This window comes from Mycteria americana, chromosome 24 (assembly GCF_035582795.1).
Source record: "Mycteria americana isolate JAX WOST 10 ecotype Jacksonville Zoo and Gardens chromosome 24, USCA_MyAme_1.0, whole genome shotgun sequence".
Taxonomy (NCBI): Eukaryota; Metazoa; Chordata; class Aves; order Ciconiiformes; family Ciconiidae; genus Mycteria; species Mycteria americana.
The window spans coordinates 1727275-1749986 of record NC_134388.1 but is presented as its reverse complement, the minus strand read 5'-3'; the positions used below and the strand labels follow the sequence as shown (position 1 = coordinate 1749986).

At 54.2% G+C, this 22712-nt stretch overlaps 1 protein-coding gene across 3 annotated transcripts in view; it reads right to left on the bottom strand.

Annotated features, from left to right (window-relative positions):
* Positions 1-22712, bottom strand: part of CSNK1G2 (casein kinase 1 gamma 2) — a 46247-nt gene that overhangs the window by 7801 nt on the left and 15734 nt on the right. For all 3 annotated transcript variants that reach the window (XM_075524611.1, XM_075524613.1, XM_075524610.1), the window contains exons 2-4: positions 8634-9130; positions 651-691; positions 41-110 (exon numbers count right to left, since the gene is read on the bottom strand). In XM_075524611.1, coding sequence (XP_075380726.1) covers positions 41-110; positions 651-691; positions 8634-8820 — 298 coding nt within the window. In that variant the 5' untranslated portion in view covers positions 8821-9130. The remainder of the gene's footprint in view (positions 1-40; positions 111-650; positions 692-8633; positions 9131-22712) is intronic.

The following is a 22712-nucleotide window of genomic DNA, read 5'->3' as shown; positions in this document are numbered from 1 at the left end:
GGCGGCCAGCTCCCTGCGGCAGCTCAGCCCAGCCCCATACCTGCATTGCCGAGCTGTTTGTAGAACCGATACTCCAGGTGCAGCTGGGGGGCCCGGGATTTTATGGGTTCCTTGGAAGAGAGAAGGAGAACGGTTAAGGCTGTTGTAGGGAGCAGGATGTTAGACACCTCCTTCACATGCTGGCATCAGCTGGACTGTGAGCATTTGGGGTTGAGAAAAGCTGCTGTAAAATGGAGATGAAGCCTCAGGGGACAATGAGATGAGCCCATATGGGAGCCAGATCCACCCCTTCCAGAGAGATCCAGGTGCTGGGGCACACATTAATGGGAGCAGGTATCAGTGGGGACCACCCTCTCCTGGAGGTCTCTCTGCTGCTGGCACCAGCTGAGTGCAGCACAGGCCACAGCGAGGTCCTGGAGAAGCGAAGATGCAGCTCTTGTCTCCCTGGGCCCAGATCACCCCACCTGCAATGACGTGCGTTGCTCTGCCTGCCCTCAATTCCTAGCAGTGAGCACAGCTCCCCGCGCAGCCACCCATCCATCTCCTAGCGCAACCCACACGGCTCGACCCGCTCCAACAGCCTGGGGAGGGTGAACAATCTCCTTCCCAAGTGGCCTGAACATCACCACCCTGACCACAGAGGGACTCACCAATTTGATAGCTACGTATTCATTCGTGTAGAGGTTCTTTCCTGCAGGGAGACACGAAAAAGGCAATTGAAAGCAAGTGAGCCTTTGCATTAACCCCACTTCACACCCGCCGCAGTCACCTGAGGGCTCCTGGGCTGTGGAACAGAACATCCCAAACAGGTTCGGTGGCTCCCACAACACATAAACAGGCCTCGAGGCATGAGCAGGAGCAGGAACCCACTGTGGGGAGTTGCAACATGCCTGTTAATTACCCCCAGATGGGGTACGTGGATTCCTCTGGGATGGGCAGGCTGCTGGGGGACTGGAGCCAAGTCTGCTGGGAGGGGGCAGCGTCCCAGTCCAGGCCTGCAGGGATGTGACCGGCCAAGGCAGGAACAAGGCTGGGACTTGCTGTTTCTCCCAGCCACATCCCTGCATGGAGAGGGGCCGCCCTGCCCTGGGAGGGCTGTCCAGAGTTGGGGGATGCTGTTTTGTGGGCAGCAGGACCACGCAGAGGGTGGCAGGGAAGAAGGACCCCCAAGAGCACTGGGGCAGCTTGAGGCATTGCAGCTGGCAGTGGTTTGAAGACGCTGCAGGTAGGTGGAAATCCCTGCCCCAGGGCTGGGGTCACTCCTGGGGATGGCACACGTGTGTGTGTGTGTGTGCACGCGTGCACACGTGTGCGGCTCAACCTCACCCTTCGGGATGCTCCCACCCGCCCGAGGGTGCAGGGGAAGCCAGGAGCAGGCCCACAGCACGGCCCAGACTGTACGAGGAGGAGCTGAAGGCACTGATGTGCTGTGGGGAGGGCCAGACAACTGCCTCCAGGTGCCCAGGAGAGCTGAAAGGGCAGCCCTGCCACTCCAAGAGCCTGTAAACGACTTCCTAGAGAGCTCAGCACCTTCATGGGAGCTTTCACACCCGTAAGTACAGAAAGGTTGAACTAACGGTGTCTGCACATCACCGTGCTCACCCCAGAGAGCCAGGAGGGCATGAGGAAGGTGTAACACCTGGGAAGCATCAGTACAACCTCTGTCCCATGTCCATAAAAGCAAAGATTTTTGCAGAAAGAGGTTTGCAGAAATATCCGAGTGCCCCTTCCGCCAGAGCCCTCCAGGACACCAGGGAGACAGGAGTTAACCGCAGCAGGTTCCCTTCCATGGCATGCAGAGCCAGCAGACACGCGATCCACTGCCTGGCATGTGCGTATCTGATGGAGCTGCATCTGTCTCCTCAGATTTTCTCCAAGCAGTTTGCTCAGGGAACAAGCTCCTCCTGGCATAAGATTTCATCTGCTCCAACTGCTGCTCTCCACCTGAAGCAGCAATAAATCCTTGCCGGGTGACATCAGAGCCAGCTGCTGAGCGCCAGAGTCGGTAGCAGGATTACGGGAAGAGGGATGAATGGAAGATATTAATGGAGCGGCTCCTCCCAGGGATGGGCTCTGCAGCCAAGGAGGGGCTCAATCCTGCTGCCTCACTGACCTTCTCCCATCCCGGGGGACCTCCGCCAAGCCACTTTGTCTCCTGCCTCTGCAAAACCAAATCCCTTCACAGCGATTAGGAAGTAGCTGATTAGGGAGGGAGAAATGTCTGGCTAACAGGAGTGTATGCCAGACCCAGGGTTTCTGGCCCATCACAGACTGACACTTCCTGGGGAGGAGGTGGGACATCCTCCAGACCCGTGCATGGCTCCAGAGCGCTCAAGGAAACCCTCAGTTCATTGGGAACTTGACTGGGGCAGGGAAGAACTGAAATCCCGATGGACCCCAGTGCAGCCCCCTCGCCCCTGCCGTGAGCAGTAACCTCCCAATGACTTAATGGGGAGAAAAGGGAGCAAGCTGGCAGGGAGGAGAAGCGTGTACAGGCAGCTTATCTTCCACGCACCAGGACCTCTGTGTTTTGCAAACAATCGCAATGGAGAGCAAAACAGCCCCACGTGCCGGCTGGGACGCAGGGGCAGGCAGAGCCCAGCCAGGCAGGCATGGCCCTGCCTGTGACAACGGCACAGGGTCCCCATGTGCTCCCCGGCTAAGATGAGCTCTGGCCTCAGGGCTGTACAGTTCAGTCCAAAAAAATCACTGCTGCCTTCAGGGCACTAACATGCAACTAGAAAACTCACAGCTGGATTTTCCCTGAGGTTAGGCTGGGTCTGAAGAGGAAAAAAAAACCGTGGCAGGATACCTGCCACCTCGCCAGAGGGGCACTGCAAAACCAGCCCAGCACAGCAGGGAGGGAGAAGGGAAGGAGGCAGGAGCATCCCCAGCAGGGCTGTGCCTGGAGAGGTCCGCCCCTGTCCCTGTTATGTGGCATTTGTCCTGTCCCCACCACACTGGCCCCCCAGCACAGAAAGCTACCCGCAAAAACGCTCTGGGAGCTGGCAGCCCTCTCCCAGCACAACAAATGAGTCCAAATCATTTGATATCCCCATGGTTCATCCCTTCCAGTAATGCTCAGAGGGCTTGGACAAAGCTGCTAGAGAAGATGGGGGAGCAGAGCGAGCACGGACCATTGCTGCTGTCTAACCACCACCATCCTCTTCCCCTTCCCCAGTAAAAAGAGGTGCAAAGAGCAGACCCAGCCTATCATGAGGAAAAAAAAAAAGGCAACAGGAAAGAAAAAGCAAATGAGCAAGGAGGCAGGGCTGCAGGGTCTGTCCCCCGGCAGGGCCCGGCCCATGCTGGGGAACTGCCCCCTCCAGCTCCTGGAACAGTTCCCACGGCTGCCCCCATGCCGCCTGCTCTGCTGAGCGCTCGCTAACAATGATAACTTTAACATATAAAATGTGTTGGAGTCCATGGACTGCCCCAGGGGAGGACTCAAGCAGGCAGCACTGCAGGATTCACAGAAGAAAAGGTGCTTTTGAAAGAAAAAAAAAGAGAAAAGTGGCAAGATGGGCGGCAGAAAGCAAATATTTGCGTTTGCAGAGAGGCCTTTACCCAGCTCAGTGCTGGCGGCGCCTCCGAATCCAGCTGCCAGCACCTGCAAGACATGGCATGTCCGATCAGAGCCGAGCCAAAGCCATCCATCAGACCCCGGGTCTGTATCGCATTTAAAAGCCGGACGTGGCTTTCTCTTAGCCCTGTGCTAACACCCAAATTGTCCCCCTCCTGAAGGCGGATTTGGCAGTGGTGGGATCCGGCACCTGCTCCTGCACATCACGGCGGCCCAGGGAGGAGCCGGGCTCTGCGCCGGGCTCCCAGCCGCGTCCCCATCTCCTCCCCTGTGCCAGCCCCTCCGCCTGGCGCTGCGCCTCGGTTGTGGCACGGTGCGGGCGCAGCACCGCACTGATGGTGCTGGGAGCCTCTGCGCACTACGGCCCTGAGTCACACCTAGACACCGGGACCAGCAATTTGGCTTCTCCGGTCCTCAGGCGACGCGGTCGAGGAGCACGGGAAAAGGCAGCTCTGTGCGAAGGCAGCCGGGCACCGGCCCAGCACTGCAAGCACTGCAGCCCCAGCGACACAAGCTGTGTCAGTCCAAGCAATGACAGTTCCTTGGAGCATTGGGTTTTAATACCATCGGGGGGAAAAATAAAGTTATTTTAGAGTTTGACCTTCCTCTAGAGGAGGCTCTGAAAGACCAAGAGGAAAAACAAGCGTGAGCCATTAGCAAGGGAGGCAAGAGGAGCAGTTAGCAGGCAGCGTGGGCTCTTCTCTCCCACAGCCTTCTCCAAAGATGCCTGTGAGTTGCCTCCGGCACGTGGTGGGTCTGCGGCTCCGACCAGCCAGACGCCTTTTAGAGGTGGCTGAGCCCTTCGCTGTATTTGTACGGAGGTCTCTGCAGAGCCGAATGGGTCACAGGCGTCACATGCAGCGTGCTGACCCCAGCCCACATTTTCTGAAGGTAACTTTTGTGGCCCCTGAGAAGTAACCCCCCATGAGTAGCCGGGAGGCTGCAGGCCAGGGGTGAGAACCACAGCTCAAGAGAGCTTGGGAATGTCCCTAGCACTCGCACATGATGATTCAGCTGGGACATGGCCCAGCCCAGCTGTAGTAGTGACCTGCTGCTAGCTCATACACCACACGGGGACCCACCCCCCCATCTTCTTCCCTCCAAAATGCTGGCTTTACTTTTTAAAAATAAGTTATTTTCCAGCTTTTAACTTCGAAGAAAAACAAGCTGCCATTAGAAATGAATGCACCAGGCTGGGGGAGAGAGGTGAGCACAGGAAAGCTGCAAAAAGCACATCTGCAGAAGTTTATTGCAGGAAGAACAAAAGCAACAGCCTCGGCCGGGTCCCCATCCTTCCGCACACCCGGGCTGAGGCTGCCCCAGGGCAGCTCCATGGCACAGCCGCACCAGAGCACCCGCCTCGGGCCAGGCTCAGGAGGGGGCCATCAGGGAGCCCCCTGCCCAGGCAGCACAGCAGGACAAAGAGCAGCTCCTGGCTCCAAAGCGCAGCTCCGAGGCAGTGCAGCTCCGAGGCAGCCCAGCACCAGGCAGAGCTCAGGGAAGGGGGCTTGCGTACCACCCAGGTGCTTTGGGCTCATTTTTGACCTTTAATGTCAGGGTTTTCCTTCTCTCTCCCTATCCCAGCCCACTCCAAAGCACCACCAAGGAGCTGCCAAGAGGGGCCCGCTCCAACAAACCCTCACTGCGAGCAGTACGTGCTGGCCTTGCTCCCGGGGGTGCAGGATGCTGGCAGAGGCAGCGGGCTGCAGGCTCCTGTTGATCAGTCGTAGCCCAGTGCCAGGGCACACGAGCCACCAGCTACGCTCCGGTCACCCCTGCTGCCACCAGCTTCCTCCTGCCTTGTGTTTCAAAGGGCAGCATCCAGCCCTGGCACAGAGGCAGGCTGGCTGCAGGCAGCAGATGGGCAGGGGTGCTGCCCAGCCAGGGCAGGGGGGAGCTCGGGGGGCTGCAGGCAGCGGATGCTGCCCAGGGCTGCTTTTGGAAAGCCCCAGGAGGAGCTGGGCTGGCGCTTGTCCACAGCTGCAGGCTGGCAGGGGGAGGAACAAGCACTTCGGCACGGTGCCCTGCCCGGCTCAGGATGAAGCACGAGGATGGGGTGACCAGGATGTAACAGGACCCAGCACCTGCATGACCTAAACCTGTCCCTCACTAACCCCCACATGGCTCCCATGAGGGGAGCTCGCTCCCCTCGCTCCCATTCCCAGCCCAGCTCTCCCGTCGTGCTCATACAGCAAGGAACTGGCCAGCAGCACCGCCTGACTGGGACAGGGACTGGCACTACTTTTGTGTATTGCCCAGGATGCCAAGGCCAGCATGAACAAGGAGGGGTGGTATCCAAGCATGGCTCTGGCAGCCAGGAATTCCTGCCGAAGTCATTCCCCTTCTGGCTTCCCACAAGTGCCTTATGCCAATTTTTTTTAAATTTTATTTTTAAACAAATCACTTTTGATTTTGGACACCTCCACAGCTGGGAGGACACTTGTCCTGATCTGGGGCAGCTGAGCTGAAGACAGATCAGCATCTGCTTCTCAGTGCAGTGGTGAAATTGGGCAAAGCATTACCTGTTTCAGGAGGACAACTTCATCTTCCTCCGTCCCCCACTGCTGGGAGCTGGAGGAGTCACCTCCTAGCATGTTTTTGCAAGATCTCCTGGCTTTTTTTATGAAAGGAAAAGAGTCCAAAGAAGATTTAGGAGCTTTTAAACACTGAGCTACACTTTGGCCTCTGCAACCAGCCTGCCTTGAGGACTGAATACTCCACTCCCAGGGGAAAACCAAGTGTCCAGCAACAGCTAGGGAGCATCCCTGCTCCTGCCACCACTTCACAGCAGGATCCCGCTGGTCCCTTGCCATTCATCTGCAGTTGGAGGAATCCCTACTTTCTGTGAAGTCCTGAAAGCATTCCTGAGCCCTGACGCGGCTCAGAGGCACACCTAAGGAAGAGAGATGCGATTTTAGGAGAAAAGCCACATAGCTGTGGCTTCCTCTGCTGTGATGAGATCTTGTGCTCAGGCCTCTACCATCTTATGGCCAGGCACTACAGGGTGTGACAGGGCAGGAAAACCACGTGAAGGGACTAGAAGCTTCTCTTGCTGGTGGCAAGGACAAACTCTCACAGCGAGAATTGACCGCTGCAGAGCCCCAGAGCAAGAGCTCACTGCTTGTCCCTTCAGCCATGAGCAAACTGAGCCCAACTGCTCCCAGATCCCTGCAGCAGCTCTGCTCTGAGAAACCCGGACTGCCAGTTTCACAGACGCTCCTCAGATCCATGTGAGACTCGTGTCCGTCTTGGTGCTGTCCCTGAAAAGTGAGGGGGAGGCCAAGGCAGGGGGTCACGCTGACGCTCAGCGCTGAGCATGCCAAACAAAGCAACAGCCATGGCCCCAGTTGTTTCAGACTCCTGCCTAGAGCAGGATCTTGGAAGATAGCTCACTCAAACACATACCTGCTGGGGGACGTTCACTGCCAAGCAGGGAAAAGGAGGTGGAAGGACACAGGTACACCCTGCACAGCTCAGAGCCCTCTGTCCCCCGCCTCCCAGACAGCCCTGCAGGGAGGCACCGGCAGCAGGAGGTCCAGCATCCCTAGCGGGTGTCCAGATCCACCTGGGTAGTGAAAGGAGCAGCTGGTGCTGCAAAACCCCTAAATACCTCTCCTTCCACAATACCTAGGTCTGGAGGAAGGATCAGAGCTCTTCACGACACTGGGAGAGACAGACCCTTCGCTGCTGAACGCGGGAACCACTTGGCTGGATTTTAAAAAGAGCATTTTCCCAAGCTCTGCAATTAAGCGGCGATCCCATCGGGGAGTTCAGGAACAGGACGGTTTAGCCTGGCACCAGCCAGTCTGTCATGCTGGGAAGAGCTAACATTAACTCCCCGCAGACAGAGGCGGCACAGCGAGGTGGGTAAACTCACCCCACCCTCCTTGCGGGTGCCTGAGCTGGGGCTGCTGGCGATGCCTCCCACCTCCTGCTCCTTTTGCACGCAAACAGCCTGCTGAGACGACCACATTTACTGCAGGTTTAGCTCAGAGCTTGGTTTGAAAAGGCACTGCTTAAAATATCACGGAACAACAAGGCCTACGGCTGTCACAGGCTCCCAGCCTGCTCCGGCGACCAGTTCTCTTCCCTCTTCCTAGGGCACAAGCCCTTTCCCAAAGCACTCACAGCCAAGGCCAACGCTCCGCCTGGCAGAGACTCCATCAACACATCCAACACGCATTCCTGGAGACATCCAGACTGCGCTGCTGGCACAGCGGTGCCTGGCACTGCCAGGCCTCTCCCAGCTGCCTGATGCCAACCGAAGAGTTAACAGCTTGCTGAAAGCCTCCTGGGGCACGCCGAGTCCCTGGGAGAGGGGCAACCTATCCACCCTCTAAACAAGCTTGCTTGAACCGTTTCCTGATAAACTTGGTTCAACATGGAAAGTGACCATGGAAAGTGCTTGGGTTTTATTCAGCCCTTTCTCTCTCCTCTACATAAAATTTTAGGAGAGTCTCTGAAACAACCAGAGAATTTACCCATGATAAAATAGTGACTCTCTTCCCCTGATGCTCGCCCCAGCAGAGTGAACAGCCCACAGGCCCCCACTCTCCATCCGCTCTCCTGAGGCACGTGGTGCAGCGGGAGGGCAGCACCCTGTGCACAATTGGGGTGAGATCTGGTGAGAGCACACAGCGGCATCTTGTGAAACATTACTCAGTAAGTGTTCCTGGACTGGGGGGGACACCCAGGCCTACGTGGGCCGCCACCACTTCCAACAGACCGGACTGAACTGTAACGCTCTCCCTGATAAACCCAAAGAGCAATAGGTATGGTGAGGAGATGGGAAACACCTCTGCAAGAAGTCCTTTGGGCTGTCATAGGCTTTGAAAGATCAAGCACAGTGTGAAGGGGCTGAGGAAAAGGAACTCTGTGAAGGAAGAAAGGGCTACGTGCAACGTGCAATGCTTCAACACTGTATGGCCGGTCAACACTCTTGGTGCTGACGGTCACAGGCACGTGCCAGCTCCTCCTGCTGCAGGAGGTGGATGCCAGGGCAATCCCTGCACAAGGAGTTATAGCGAGGACAGAAGACGACCCTTCTCACCTAGACGGAGCTCCCCGAAATTGCCGCATCCAATCTTCTTGCCGACCCGGAAGTTGGGACCCACCATTAAGACTCCCGAGTTGGTTCCAGCACTCCGGCTTCCATGACTGCTCCTTCCTCCACCTGTCTTGGACATCCTTTTACCTTCCTCCAGCTCCCCTTTCCCTCCTCTCTTATCAAAATCCATAAGTTTGTGATACCCCGGCCTCTCCACGGTTACGCTGCTGCCATACAAATCCCAGAGCTGCCGAAAGTTGAGGGGTGAGGAGAAAAGAAGCAGGGCTCTTCTTGGTTAATACACCATCACGGTGAGTGATGGGAGGGCGGGGCGTGGAGAAGGAGGGATAAGCGGCCACCCACAGGTGCTGGGCTACTGAAATGTTAGTGCTTTCCAAGGTCCCGCCAGGATTGTCATCATCGCCTGTTACAGGGAGTTCTTTGGTGGAGAGAACATCCTGCGGAGAGGGTCCTCCCAGTGTGGCTCCTTGGTCTCCCAGCTGCAGAAAGGAGAGGGAGAAAATTAGCACGAGGAAATGAAGAGGCAGAGGACACCAGGGGGTTGCGGGCTCCAGGCTCCTGCCCCCAGCTCCGCAGAGCCCCTCCAACACCTTCCCTGCGTTACAGATAACTCCCACAACGATGAAGGATGCCGCAACTGAGGGGTGGGAGAAGCTGGGGTGTCAGGACCGTTGCAGGGTGCCCCACGTCTAAGATGCTGGCATAAATAAATAAAAAAGTCTGGCCACGGCAAGAGGTGAAACGCTTGATGAGCGTATCTCCAGGTCGGAGCCTGGAGAGTCATGTGGGGAGAACAACGTCCCCACAGGGAAGGGCTGCTGGCAGCAAGGAGTCCTTTGGAGACACCAGCCGAGGTGCTCGTGGGCAGGCTGCCGCTGGTCAGACCCAAGAGTCCCCAAGAGCAGAGGACGCACGTAAACCACTGCGTTACAGGGCAAACCATACCAGGCGTGCAATTTCCTACGAAGTAAAAAGAGGATATTCTCCCCAGGCCGCTGCTTGCCGGGAGGGTCCCTGCGGGTCCCGAGGCTGTGGCCAGCTGAGTCAGAGCGCTTCCCCCCAGCACCAGCCTCCATTGCGGCTGAGCTGGGACCTTTGTGCCAGCGATCCTGCGCCAGAACGCGTGGGAGAGGACACTGTTTCTAAGCAGCTGTGCGTGTGTGGGGAATGACCATGCTCAGGACTCCCACGACAGCCCCCCCAAGGCCTGCCAGGCTGGGGTAGAAGAGACACTGGCAAACAGGAACCCAGGGCTTACTAAGACCCCGCTAAGACTAAGACTCCACGATGAGCTCCTGATTGCCGCCACTTCCTGCACTCTCGCAAACAAACCTTGATTTTAATTGCAAAGCTCGGAGCCAGGCACAGTGGGCAACAGGGCTGCTGGCTGCAGCCTGGGCAAAAGCCGCTGTGACACTGCGAGATGGCCGTGGACACTTGGCTTGCTTGGTGGTCATGCAGCACCTTGCTTACCTCATGAGCACAGCTCCCAGCACTTCCCAGGGAGGCTGGCAGGAAGCCCCGCGCTGGTGGTGGGGTAACTCAGGGTTCCCCTCAGCCCCCACAAACAGGCAGGGCTCAGCTCAGCCCCTCAAACTGGGGATCTCCTTCCCATGTGCACACCCCTGCTCATTGCAGGGGGGTTGGACTAGATGACCTTTAAAGGTCCCTTCCAACCCAAACCATTCTGTGATTCTATGACATTGGCTCCACACAAGCCCCCTCTGTGCAGCTGACCGTGTTCACATGGGTACAGCCCAACATCGAAGCTAAATCAGCCCCTCGCTCCCTTCTGGACGGGTGGGATGACCAGTACCATCGACCAGCTCCGTGCTCCGGGAACCGGGTTCCCAAGAGGGAGCTGTGCTCTCCCTCCATCCAGGACTCCCACTGGAGCTGCCTGGGGGGAGGTCAGGCTCGGTCCCAGCTCACAGGGATGCCCACGCAGGAGGCAGCCAGAACGTTCCAGGAGCAGGACAGCCAGGAAGCTAAACACAGGCTGGAAAGCGCAGAGGGTCAAGCAGGAGCTGGACGCACACTGGGAGGCCACGTGAGAGACAGACAGACTGACCGACACATTGCACGCATGCCCCGCTTTCCCCCCAGCATTCATCATCTCTGGTTTTGCTCCCAGCTCAGTCCTTGCTGTGTTTCGAGCCAGCTGAGCTGGGAGGCAGCCCCCACCCTTCCCTGCCTGCTCCCCCCCCCCCCGGCCCCATTCCCCCTCTCACCACCTTCCTTCACTCCTCTCTGGGCTCCCGTGACGCCCACCCAGAGCCCTTGCTGCTGCGGCCTCATTACCTGAGGGTTAAACAAGCAAACCCACACCCCTCCAGCGCTCAGACTCCAGGAAATGAGCACACTGCAAGTCCTGACGCTTGGCCAAACCCCATAAAACTTTTTATTGGCTCTCAATAGCTATTAATAACAAAAAAAAGCTTCTTGTGCTAAAGGGTGCATGGGGGGAAATGGGGGAGGGTCTAAGAGCAACGGAGGGAAAAAGACACCCAAAGCCAGAGCTCAGCATGGGGGAAGGACTGGCTGCCTAAGGGTCCGTGGGCAGGGGAGCCGCTCCCTGGGGCTGCCCCGCTCCCAGTCCTCGCCTGACACTGAATCCTTGCCAAGGGCCCACCACACCCTGTCCACAGCATCCTGGCAAAATGCCACTGCTCTCCAGGACAGGCTGGAGCTGCAGGCACTGAAGGTGCAGGGTGCTGGCCTGGCCTTGGGGCTGTTGTGGGTGCACGACACCCATCTGTGGGACATGCCTGTTCAAGCACTGGGGAACAAGGCTTTCACGCGGGATGGGAGGCCCCTCCTTCCCCTGCAGGCTCCGTCCTCCAGGCCAACACCTTCAGCGCAACCCCAGAGCACAGCAGCCTCAGCACAGAGCAGCCTGACCCTCCAAGGCCACTACTGGCAGGCCAACACCTGGGGACCATCCTGCTGCACCCAGCACATCTCGGCCGAGGGAAACTGAGGCACGCAGAGCCTGCCAGCTTCCCTAAAGGCCACGTGGGCAGCTGCAGGCCGGCTCCTGCCCTGACGCTCCCTTCCCCCGGCAGCCAGCGGTCTCCATCCCGTGCCAGCAGGAAGCGGGGTGGGAGCGGCAGCGGAGCAGGGCTTCCCTGCGCTTTGTTCTCCCCCAGCCCCGAGCGCACACGGCCGACACGTGATATCCTGCTCATTCTTTGCTCCCCCGATAATTTCCGCTCTGGGTTCAGCACATGGCGGTGCCCTCCCGCCCGTCTCGCGCTTCTCCCACCTCTGCTGGCCTCGCGCAGGGACGCTGGGGAGCCACTTCCCCTGCGACCTCCCAGCTCCTGGAGCAGGCGGTGCGGCACGGCCCTCCCAGGGCGTTTCGGGAGCCACCTTCCCCGGACATGGCTCCAGCCACACAGCGGGGATGGGGAGGCAGCCGGCAATGTGCAGGCCATGCTGCTTCATACCCCATTTTCATTTTGAATCAGACCTTTATGTTCAGTCCCAGGGGATTTCAGGCCCAGACTGTTTGCACAGTCAGGCGGCCGACAGCCAGAGCCGAGGGAGCTCCAGCCCCGCGCTTGGGATTATTTTTTTTAAAGAGTTATGGGTCAGTCTCTGCAAGGGAATTTCAGACAATGGAGCGAGACAGAGCCCTAACAGAAGGGAAAAAATAAATACTGTTTCCTGCGAGCACTGGGAGACTGTGCTATCTTCCCCTGGCCCAGACAAATGCAGACAGCAGCGTAGCGTGACTCTCCAGCCCTACCTGCACAGCAAGCCCCGGCCTTGGGAGCAGCCCTCACAAAAGAGCCTGGCTCCAAACCCCAACTGCAGGCAGCCAGGCCAGGGCAACGACTAGTGAGGCCACGGCACCGACCCCCACGCCGGGGCTGCATGCCAGCTGGCTGCCACGCTGCGATTCCCCCTTTCCCAAAGCCGGGCGGTCAGAGCAGCAGGAAGTCACTGAGCCGCATCTGTGTGAGTCAGGCCAGGGCAAGTGATGCTCCTCCAAACTCTGGCCACCAGCTTCCCCTGTGGATGAGCCACGGGGAGGTGAAGGCTGGAAGAAATCTATTTTTGCATCCGAAGAGTGCCAAGGAGAGGCAATGGCTCTGCACCTCGGTACAAAAGCAGGACCCACCTCTCTGTGCAGTGTCAGTGACTGGTCAGGTTTTCCACTCTGTGCCATAAAGAGATCTCTGGCCTTTAAAATTGAGAACAACCTAATCAGAAACAGAAACCTTTGGTAAAATCCCAGAACTCCCACTGCTCTGGAGCAAACAGCCCTGCAAAACCTGTGTTTGCTAAAACACAGCAGCCTCTGAATGGGCAACATGGACTCAGACCTGCCCCATCCTGCCACCCCAGGGTAGCAGCACCATGAAGATGCCCCTGATAAAACTGATGGCACATTGTTGCCTTTTGAACGGGAATCCTCACCCAGAAGGTCACATCAAGGCAAGCAGCCTCAGAAAAGCACCTTCTAGGCTGGATTTGTTGGCCTGGTATCAAATCTGATGCAAGATGAGACTAAGAAAACTTCTCTCTCTCTTTGGGGGGAAGGGGAGGGAGGGGGATGAATAAGAAAAAAAATAAATTGGCCTGAAGTTTGGTAGAAGAAATTCCAAAGCAAGCTGTGGTCTTAAAACAAATAAGCACTGCCCTGCAGTGTTTGCAATGCAAGTGCTCCAAGCCAGGGAACCTGAAAATGAAATAAACTGCAGACAAGTGCAAGTGACTTCAGCACCTCCCCAAAACAGAACCACAAAAACACTGTAAGTACCATAAAGGGGGCAAAATCACACTCAAGCAATCGTCTGAAAGCCAAAGAAGGGGTTTATGATGTTTTTGTTGAAATATTGGGTTCTTTTTATTTGCCATCTGGTTTTGAGCATGTCAGGTCTGCTCCAGTCACATTTACAAGCTTTTCTCTGCAGTCATGAGGGTGAGAAAAAGGGACTGGGGGTGGGGGGTTGTTTGTTGTTTTTTTTTAAAAAAAAAAAAAGGGAGGAAAAGCTGCAATTCTAGTGGTAGCCCTTGTCTCTGAGACCTGTGACTTGGACTGAAATACCAAGGCTCAGGAAGTTCCTGGCCACATTTGCAAGTATAAAATGCTGAAAAGTTGTATTTTTAAGAATTTCTTTCCTGTATAGCGAAACCTCATGGCTGCCGAGAAAGGACTTGTACAATACCATCTGGGGCACATTGTTCCAGGCCCTTTATACACACACAGTGTTCCTGCCCGAAAGAGGTTACAATTAAACGGGGCAGGACAAAAGAGGGGAAGAAGAGGAAAAAATAGCAGCCCAGAGCAGGGAAGTGATTGGTGAAGGTCGGGGAGCAGGTCCGTGGCACTTCTCGGAACAGAGTCCAGGTGTCCTGGACCAGCCAGCAGCCCCGGGAGCGTGCAATGCTGCTACCAGCCACAGAGGCTTGACTGTACCGAGCCCTGATCTCCGCAAGCCTTTGGGATGGTTACTTGAAGCTGGTTTCCCCGTGTACTCTACACTTTGCGAGCAAAAGAGAAACACAGCTGCATCCAGATGAAAGAGAAAGGAAAGCTTCTTGAGAGCACAAAAAAGAAAAGCCCTTGACACTACACAGCTCCAAGTACAGATCACTGCCAATTAAAAGCTAAAAATAATCACAAATACCCTGACGTCCCAAAGGACGACCCATCAGCTGGCTCCCAATACAAAAATCCAGACCAAAAAGCAACCAGTGGCCTTACACAGCTGAAACCAAAACCCAATAAATTTTAAAAGTTTAAGAGGCAGATGAAGTCTTAGCTTACAAGGAGATCAAAAGTCTTAAAACAAAGCAAGATCCAACATCTTTAAAGCAAGCTGCAGACTGTCCCAGATGATGTCTACAAAGGTCTGCAGTTAAAAACGTATTCTAGTCTTCAGTGCCAGCAGCCAACCCCGCTCAAGACAAAACAGGGAAAAGCTCTGCCACGACACAGAGGTTTCCCAAAATGAGAGATCACAGAAAGCCTCACCAGGCTTCCCCAGGAGACCCCTCTAATGGGTACAGTCAAGCTGGAGGTGGGAGTGGAAGCACCGGAGGGATGCGGGGCAGCTCCCTCCTCCCGTAGGAGGGCAGGAGAACCAGGGCGTCCCTACGCAGGCACCCCACAAGAGCTCAGCGAGTGGAAAGGCAACAGGCTGCCGCAAGGCTCCAGATTTTGAGCAGCCTGAAAATGCGCGAGTGCTACCTGAGCGCATGCAGACCAGCCTCCAGGCACCATCGCAGTGCTGCTGGGGCCCTCTCCATCCACCCCACACCCTACATGAGGCCTCCAGAGACCCAAGACAAGCAGGACAACTCTTGGTACTCATGCGTGGCTCTGACTAGGAGCCTTCCAGGTCAAACAAGCTCAGGAGGGGAACAACTCATCTGGGGTGTGAGCAGCTATAGAATGAGAAACAGATGCTGAGGGGGCCAAAAAAAAAAAATTACTAATTCCAGCCTAATGCTGTGAACTGTAGTGGTACAAAAGGTCCTCCCAAGATGGAGGTTTGGGCCCACACCTGCATCCTCCACAGGGCCACTGTTCCCATGCGTGCCTGTGACAGTGGGAAGCAGAGGCCAATGCAGGCTGGAGGAACAAGACGGCAGCTTGCAGACAAAGGCTGTTCCAAAGAACAGGAACTGGCCATGAAGACACCTTCTCCCACCAACTTTGCTCTGGACTAAGAGGAAAGAAAAAACCTTCTGGAGTGTCCCAGTGCAGCAGAAACCCCTCCTGCTGGGCCTGCAGTGTCCTGTGCTTTGCAGGGCTGGCCAAGGTCCTCCCTCTGGGCTGAAGCTCCTCACTTCTGCTCTTTCAACAGCTGAAAGCTTCAAGGAAAAGCCTGTCCATACAGCTACCACAAAAGGGAAATCCAGTGGATTTGCCAAGATGTAAAAATAATGCAACTACTTCTCATATTCTGGAAATTTCATGTTCAAACCATATTTGTCCAAGCCCAATGCTAGCATCTCTTGCAGGACAGCCAACGTGACCAGTACAACCAGACAACCTGTACTGGAGCGACAGCAAGTACATACACATGTGTATCCAGCTTGACCCACTGTTATTTAATTGACGTTTAAGAACAAAATACAAGCAAACTGGTTTACACCTAGGTGGGAACGTTCACACACCTTTGGCACCAGTTTAACTTCATGGCCTCAAAACTACTCTCTTCCACAACCGACACAGAGCCGTAAAGCTGGGGGGTGACTCACTCCCAGCCCCGCAGCAGTACCAAGAACCCGCTCCCCACGCCGCTTTCCTTCCCTTTTCTCTCTGCGCACACATGCACCAGTGCCGCAGCAGAAAGCTCGGTTTGAGATGGCCACGTCAGACACCGCAATAAGCCCGTTCCTGCGTCTACCTTGGAGAAATGGCATCATGCTCCAGAGCATGCTGCCGAGCTGCCTGCAACTCAAGTCTCAACATTTATGAGAAAAATCCACACTGGGTGGATTTTTGGGGAAACAAAACAATTAGTAGGAGGGGGGTTTTTTGGTTTTTGTTTTGTTTTTTTTTTTTTTTTTTTTTTTTTTAAATGAAGAGTCCTTCCAAGACTTGGGCTTGCTTGGGCAACAAGAAAGTTGTAAGCTGGAAGCGTAAGCTCCTCTCCCTGCCTTGTGCTGCCAGGCTCAGGCGATGCAACGTGCTCCACAGGGATCTCCTGAGCTTCCTCTGCCCCAGACAAGCACCTCTCCTCCTGGCTGGACACAGCAGTTCGGCATCAGCTCCTTCCCACAGCAGACGTGCCAAAGAAGCTCGGACACAGGTCCGTGGGGTGGGCTGTCCCCAGCTGCATCAGCTGCTTCTGCAGGAGGAAGTGGGAAACCTTGCTGTTTGGAGAAAACCCATGCTGACCCCCACTCAGGGAAGTTCCCTCTGTGGGCTGGGTGGCAGCAGGGGTGTACAGCACCCTGAGCTCACTCCACCTTGTACTCCCACCAGCTACAGCTCCAGTCATGGGAGACCCAAGCAAACCTACTGGGGCCACAGACTATTCCTTATGGCAAAAGCAGATCGGCTTGTTCTGGCCCCATTTCCTCCCCATCCCTCAAGAAAGGAGAGGATTGAGTGCTTTGACCGAGGAACTTGAGGTACCTGGCGGAGAAGGGAGTTCTGGATGCAAGTATCTCGCTGGCCACTGCACAGAAGAGTTGTGCCAACCCCATCAAGATGGAGGACTGGCTGCATCTCACAGGGGAGAGCCCCTGCGGAGGAGTCAGAGCAGCAGGGCAGGGGTGAAGGGGCCTTTATCTGTCCCAGGGAATCCCTTAAAAATCAGGAATTCCTGAAAGCAGACGCTTTCCCAGCAACGCACGACGCCTGCGCAGTTTCTGCTGATCGCAGCCCCAAGAACATCATTCCTTGACCCCAGCAGGGTCAGGTTAAGCAGAGATGGTGTCCAGGCCTCCTTGCAATCTCCAACGCTTTTCCCAGCTTACAGTGAGGTGGGAGCCAGCACAGTTCTGTTTACTCCGTTTCCTCCTTTGTGCGTTCATGTTGGTGTCAGCACAACAGGAAGCTCTTGTTAAATAGTTTGTTACTTAACTGCTGATGCAGAGCCACTGGGGAACCCAGGCGTAACGTGCAGCGCGTTTCGAGAGGTGGAGGAGCCTCATAACTCAAGTTCAGGAGTGGGATTTGAGAGATCTCAGCTCTGCCACTGCCTCCCTGGTGATTTGGGCATGTACTGACTTTCTGGCCCTTTGCATCCTGGCCATTACACTGGGATAACAACTCCCCTGCATCTGCCTTGTTCATCCAAGGTCCCCAGGGAGATGCTTGGCTCTTTCTCAGCTTTTGAATAGTGCTGAGAGCTCAGCAACCTTCTCCCTGCCTCCTCCAAGGAATCCTTCAGGGAAAAGACAAGAACCCAGTAACTGACTGAAGAAACTCCCCCACTAGACAGCAACACCATTCCGTGAAATCCACCCACCATACCTGTGCTCCTGCTGCCCACGCACGAGGTCATCAGCCCACCGGTGGGGAATATCCAACGGTCACAAATCCACTTTTTGGATCCTCACGTCAAGCCTGCCAGCCTGCCTGTCCCAAAGAGCAGCCCTTGTCTGAAGCCCTATAGCCCATCTCCCCAACTGCTTCCTTACAAGCCGTTGCATCCCTCATCGCACAAACACGGACACCGGTTCACATCTGTACAGTGCTATCAGATTGAGTCATCGATTACACGGCAGACGCAGTCCTATCACCATGGTCACTGTACCAGGAGCATTTGAAGCACAGTTTCCCGTTCAAGACGGGAACGGTTGTAGCTGGTCTCCCCCTCCAGCAAACAGACACCGCAGGGTGCTTTCACTTTTGGCCCCACAATGTTTACAATTAGGAAATTTGCAAGGGCAGTTTGTCCAAAACATGGGGTTTTTTTCCATCCAGGTTGTTTCTTGAAAAGAAAAAAAAAAAAAGAAGAAAAAGAATAATGTTTCTACCAGAATTTCTTCCAGTGTTTGGGGGAGGGGGGGGGACCAACCCAAAAAACCACAAAAACCCTAAACTGTGGCAGCAAAGCTTTTAATCCAACATGATCCAAGCATCCTTGTTCCAAACCTCCCCTCCCTTCCTGGCTTCCCAGCTCTTTACCGAGAACATGGTGTGTCTGTGAGGAGGGAGGACTCCACCCGCACGCTTTAGCCCAGCTCAGCCCCCCGAGCAGCGGGCGCAGGGTGCTCCCGGCACCTTCAGCCTCACCAGTCCCCTCCTGCCTCTGCTGCTCACTGCGTCCCATGGCCGGGCTCTCGCCCTCCCTGTGCTGACCGCTCCTGACAGCGGTGCGCAGCAGAGGGGTCAGACATAGCTAACACTGCTCTTAGCACCATAACTTAAAATAACAACAAAAAACACCACCACTAACAGAGCAAATAATCAGACACACCATCACCTCCAGCTATATAGTTAACACAGAACAAAAAAAAAAAAGTTACTGCTAGCAAACAAAAGCAACAGAGGAGGAATGCGTTAGAGATTAAAGCATTTACCACATGTAGCTGTACTGCTCCCAGTACAGACCATCAGCCTGACCAAGCACCTCAGCATTTTACCCTGGTATCCCTCTGTGACTCTCAGCCACGTCCAAAAAAACACCCACGCCACAAAAACACCAGGATTAAAAAAAAAAAAATCATAATAATAATAAAGCACTTGGTTTTTCCCCAGAGTTGAGCTGTGCTGTGAAGATGATGGATTTTGCTTTCTGGCTTCCTCTTCCAGCTATCATGTCTATTAAGCTTTTCTCTAAATTAGAAGTGTTCTCTTGTTACTGGCTATTCCCTTCTCCAGGAGATTTTTAGACACTGTGCACTCTGGCCAGCTCTTAACCTACAACAGATCAAGCTCCAAATCTCTTCAAAGTTATTTTCTCCCAGCTTCCAAACACAAATATGGCTTTTTAATGGATTACTATTAATTTTCAGTTGTTTGGTGGTTTTTGGGGGTTTTTTTGTTTTGTTTTTTTTTAATGGTTTGTGCCACATCATTCCCTCCGTAACGATGAGAAGAGCAGTTTCAACATTGCAGCAGAGAACTGCTTCTACCAAACGGGAGTCCTGCTTCACAGCTCGGAGGCTTCACCAACACTTGGCTACGCCAAGTTCTCACAACACAAAACCAGTAATGGCCCACGCGTGATTTCATCGAGATCTTTAGAGGATACCAGCTGACATATTCAAACCCATCAGCCTGCTTTAAAAGCAAAATCTCAGCTGTTCCTCAAACTCCAGCACCACTAATGGTGCAGTTAGTGCTGGGACGGCCCAACCATCCCAGACTCTTGCTGCCCAAGGAGCAGTATGTGCTCACGAACCTGGAGCGTGCACAGCATCCCCCAATCCAACTCCAGCATCGCAACAGTCCCAAAAGAGAGTGGGAGCAAAACTGAAATCTGTTCTCTAAACATAATGAAATTAAATTAGTAAAAAAGGGGGAAAACCACCAGTAGTACTGTTTTCAGTTTCCAATGGGGCCCAGAAGGCAACACTCTGAAGAGCTGCTAGGAACTCACGTGAAGGTGTGAATTCCCTACGCTGGTGTGATTTTAAAACAATTGCCTCCTTTTGGAGAGGAGCACGGAAGAGCCGTACAAGCCACGTGCCGGAGAACACCCCTGGACCGGCAGAAGGGTAGAGAGCTGGCTGACTTCACCCTGAAGTCTTGACCACTCGCACCACAGCTCAGCGTGGACAAGGAAAACTCCCTGCAGGCAGGCAAGGATGCGTGGGTATAGCGTCAGCTTTACTGAGAGTCAGCTTTCTGGCAACAGTTCAGCAGTAATTATTTTGCACCCAAAAATATCTAACAAGGAAACAGGCCCCTCTAACCAACAGGAGTGGGACCGTTTTGATGCCTGTTTGCTCCCTGCTTGCATAAGCAGAAATGGAAATCAATGTGCTTTGGACAGTCCAAATTCAGAACAACCCAGATCCTCAACATTTTTGAATACAAACAAGCTTGCAGAGTCAACAGCTCTTCTAGGGCAACTCCTAAATCTCTCAGTAAAAACAGCCACAAAGAAAACTTCATGAAGCATCTCTCCACTGCTGCGAGCTGCTATGCAATTTGCTCCCAGCTAAATGAAGAATTTCACTCTTTTCGTTGGATGCCTGTCCAAAGCAGTTACACCTGGATGGAAAATATTAACTATGCTTTACCAAGGAGCCGGAAATACCATGATGGAAATTTCAGCAGCAGCACAGGAACCTAGCAAAAAGCTAAAAATACTTCTCTAGGAAAAATAATAATAGTAAATATACACATGCTTAAATAAGACCAGATCTGAAAACTAGACTGGAAAAGATCAAACACAGCACAAGTCAGACAAATTCATCGGAGAACCAAGTAGCTAAGAGAGTCTATTCACCTTTTTGGGCTCATCAGCCACAAAAACTTAAACTTCCAACTACAGAATTCATAAAATCTACCAGAAAACACACTGAAGCTTTATTAGAGAGACTTGAAGGGAAACAGCTTTTTGGCTGACTTTACAGACCCCACAAGAGGGGTCTGTACTATGCGCCTTGATTTACCCCTTGTGTGACATGCGACTGTACCCAACCAAGCCCCAGTGCAGCCACCTCCCAGTTCTCGAGCCACATCCATCTCAAGAGCTATTCCCACGGTCCCTGTGCCGGATCCACACTGCATGGAAACAGTGGCAATGCCAAACCACTGTGGGGTGTTGGGAATGCAAAATCCCTAGATTTTGCATTAGAGATACCTGCCCGCCTTCCCATCCAGCCCTGTCGTCATGCCTCTGGGATGTTACCAGCATCTTCTACCTGCTCTCTACTCCAGTATCCCTTCTCCAAGGCCAGCAATGGCCATCCTCGTGCCTGCTGGGCCAGGAGAGGTTCTGGTACACACCTGGGAGATGGCAAGATCAGCAAATCACCCAACTACAGCTCCAGCCTGCTGCCTCACTGCTCGTACTAGCATCGCTTTGGTGTTCCTGCTCACAAAGCAATTTCTGGCTGAGAAACTGCAACTTGCTTTGCTATTACCGTAAGAGGGAGACCGTAAGTAACGGAGGGGTAACCAGAGCAGTAAACCTGGTTCTGAACAACAACAGAAAAGACACAGGCTCACCTTCTGCCCCTGCGTGAAGTAAATCACCCAAGGCTGTAATTCTGCAGAACCTATCACATCTTAACAGTTCAGCACAAAAAAAAGCCAATTAGGATGTTGAAGTGGTTTCAGTTTTACTCATGTAGAGTTAGTAGTACTGGAAGAAAGGAAGTTCATTACAGACAAAGCTGAGTCTCTGGCTGGGAGACCTTAAAAGGACAGTAGTCAGAGTCCAACTCCCAGTTCTTCATCCCTTCCCACAGCCCATATGTTCCAGTGGTTTCCACGGGACACATGCAGGCACCCCAGCCAAGACGCTGACGGTGCCTTTCAAGTCCCTGCTCGGCACCTCGAGAGCTGGATTCAGTAATGCATTTCATACACAGAGTCGCTTACTTGAACAAGTTGTCTCAGCCGTCAAGCCCCTCGCATGCCGGCCCGGGTTTTGCGGCTCTGCCAGTGAGTTTTCTATTTAAACCAGACAATACATCCACAACGCAGCAAGCTCCAGTTAGACACCGGATACTAATTAAATCCATGCCGCCACTACAAGGCAGAGCTGCAAAGGAACCAGCTGCCTTCCAAAAGTCCACAGCAGCTGGCCAGCAAAAACCTGTTTACCAGTCCCGTGCCTTCCCTTTCTCCTGCTCTTCCCTCCACACATTTACCGAGGTTGACGTAAGAGCAGAACCTGCTTCTTTTCCAACCAGTCCCGTCCTGCCCAGTTCTTGCACCGATTTCATTGTCACAAGCACTCTCATCTTGGGAGACATCCTGCAAAGGTTTCATTTCTACAGTCAAGACCCAATATCGCTATTTACTCCATTCCTGCCCAGAGCATAAAGCCCAAGACTCAGCCAACATCAACCCCAAGAAGCTTCGGAGTAGAACAATCCAGCCAGATCTGACTGACACACTGGGAAAGGTCAAGTCCCTAATGCTCACCTACTGCAAAACCTGAGGTTTGCTTTCATGTCTGGTGACTCCTCGCAAAATAGGCTCTCTCTGCAAGCAGGTATCCAAAGGATTGTCTGTATCCTAAACCACCGAGTCACATTTGTGCCCTAGGAAACAGAGAAGCCCAAGGAGAGCTACTGCTCAAACAGCTACTGAGCACAGACTACAGAGTCAGAGCCCAAAGCACCTTCAGGGTGGACAGCCCTACTCCGTATTTCAACCTCTGCCACTGGACATAGATCCTTTTTAACCATTTTTGCTTCAGCTGTGGGGAAAAAAAACACCTTAACAACTCAGCCACCCTTTTACTGCCCTGACATGCGATACGGAAAGGAAGGCCAAACAAGGACAGATCCAGACGTGCTCCAAGCAGCTGCTGGGCCTGCAGCACCGTGGGGATCCAGCTGAAGGCTGACCGACTCGGAAAGTCGAGCAGCGCCTGCAGATGCAGAATGGGAGCTGCACAAGTACATCTAACGCATTGCCGTGCCCTCTCCATCCTTCCCCCAGCACCACAGAAGCTTCGA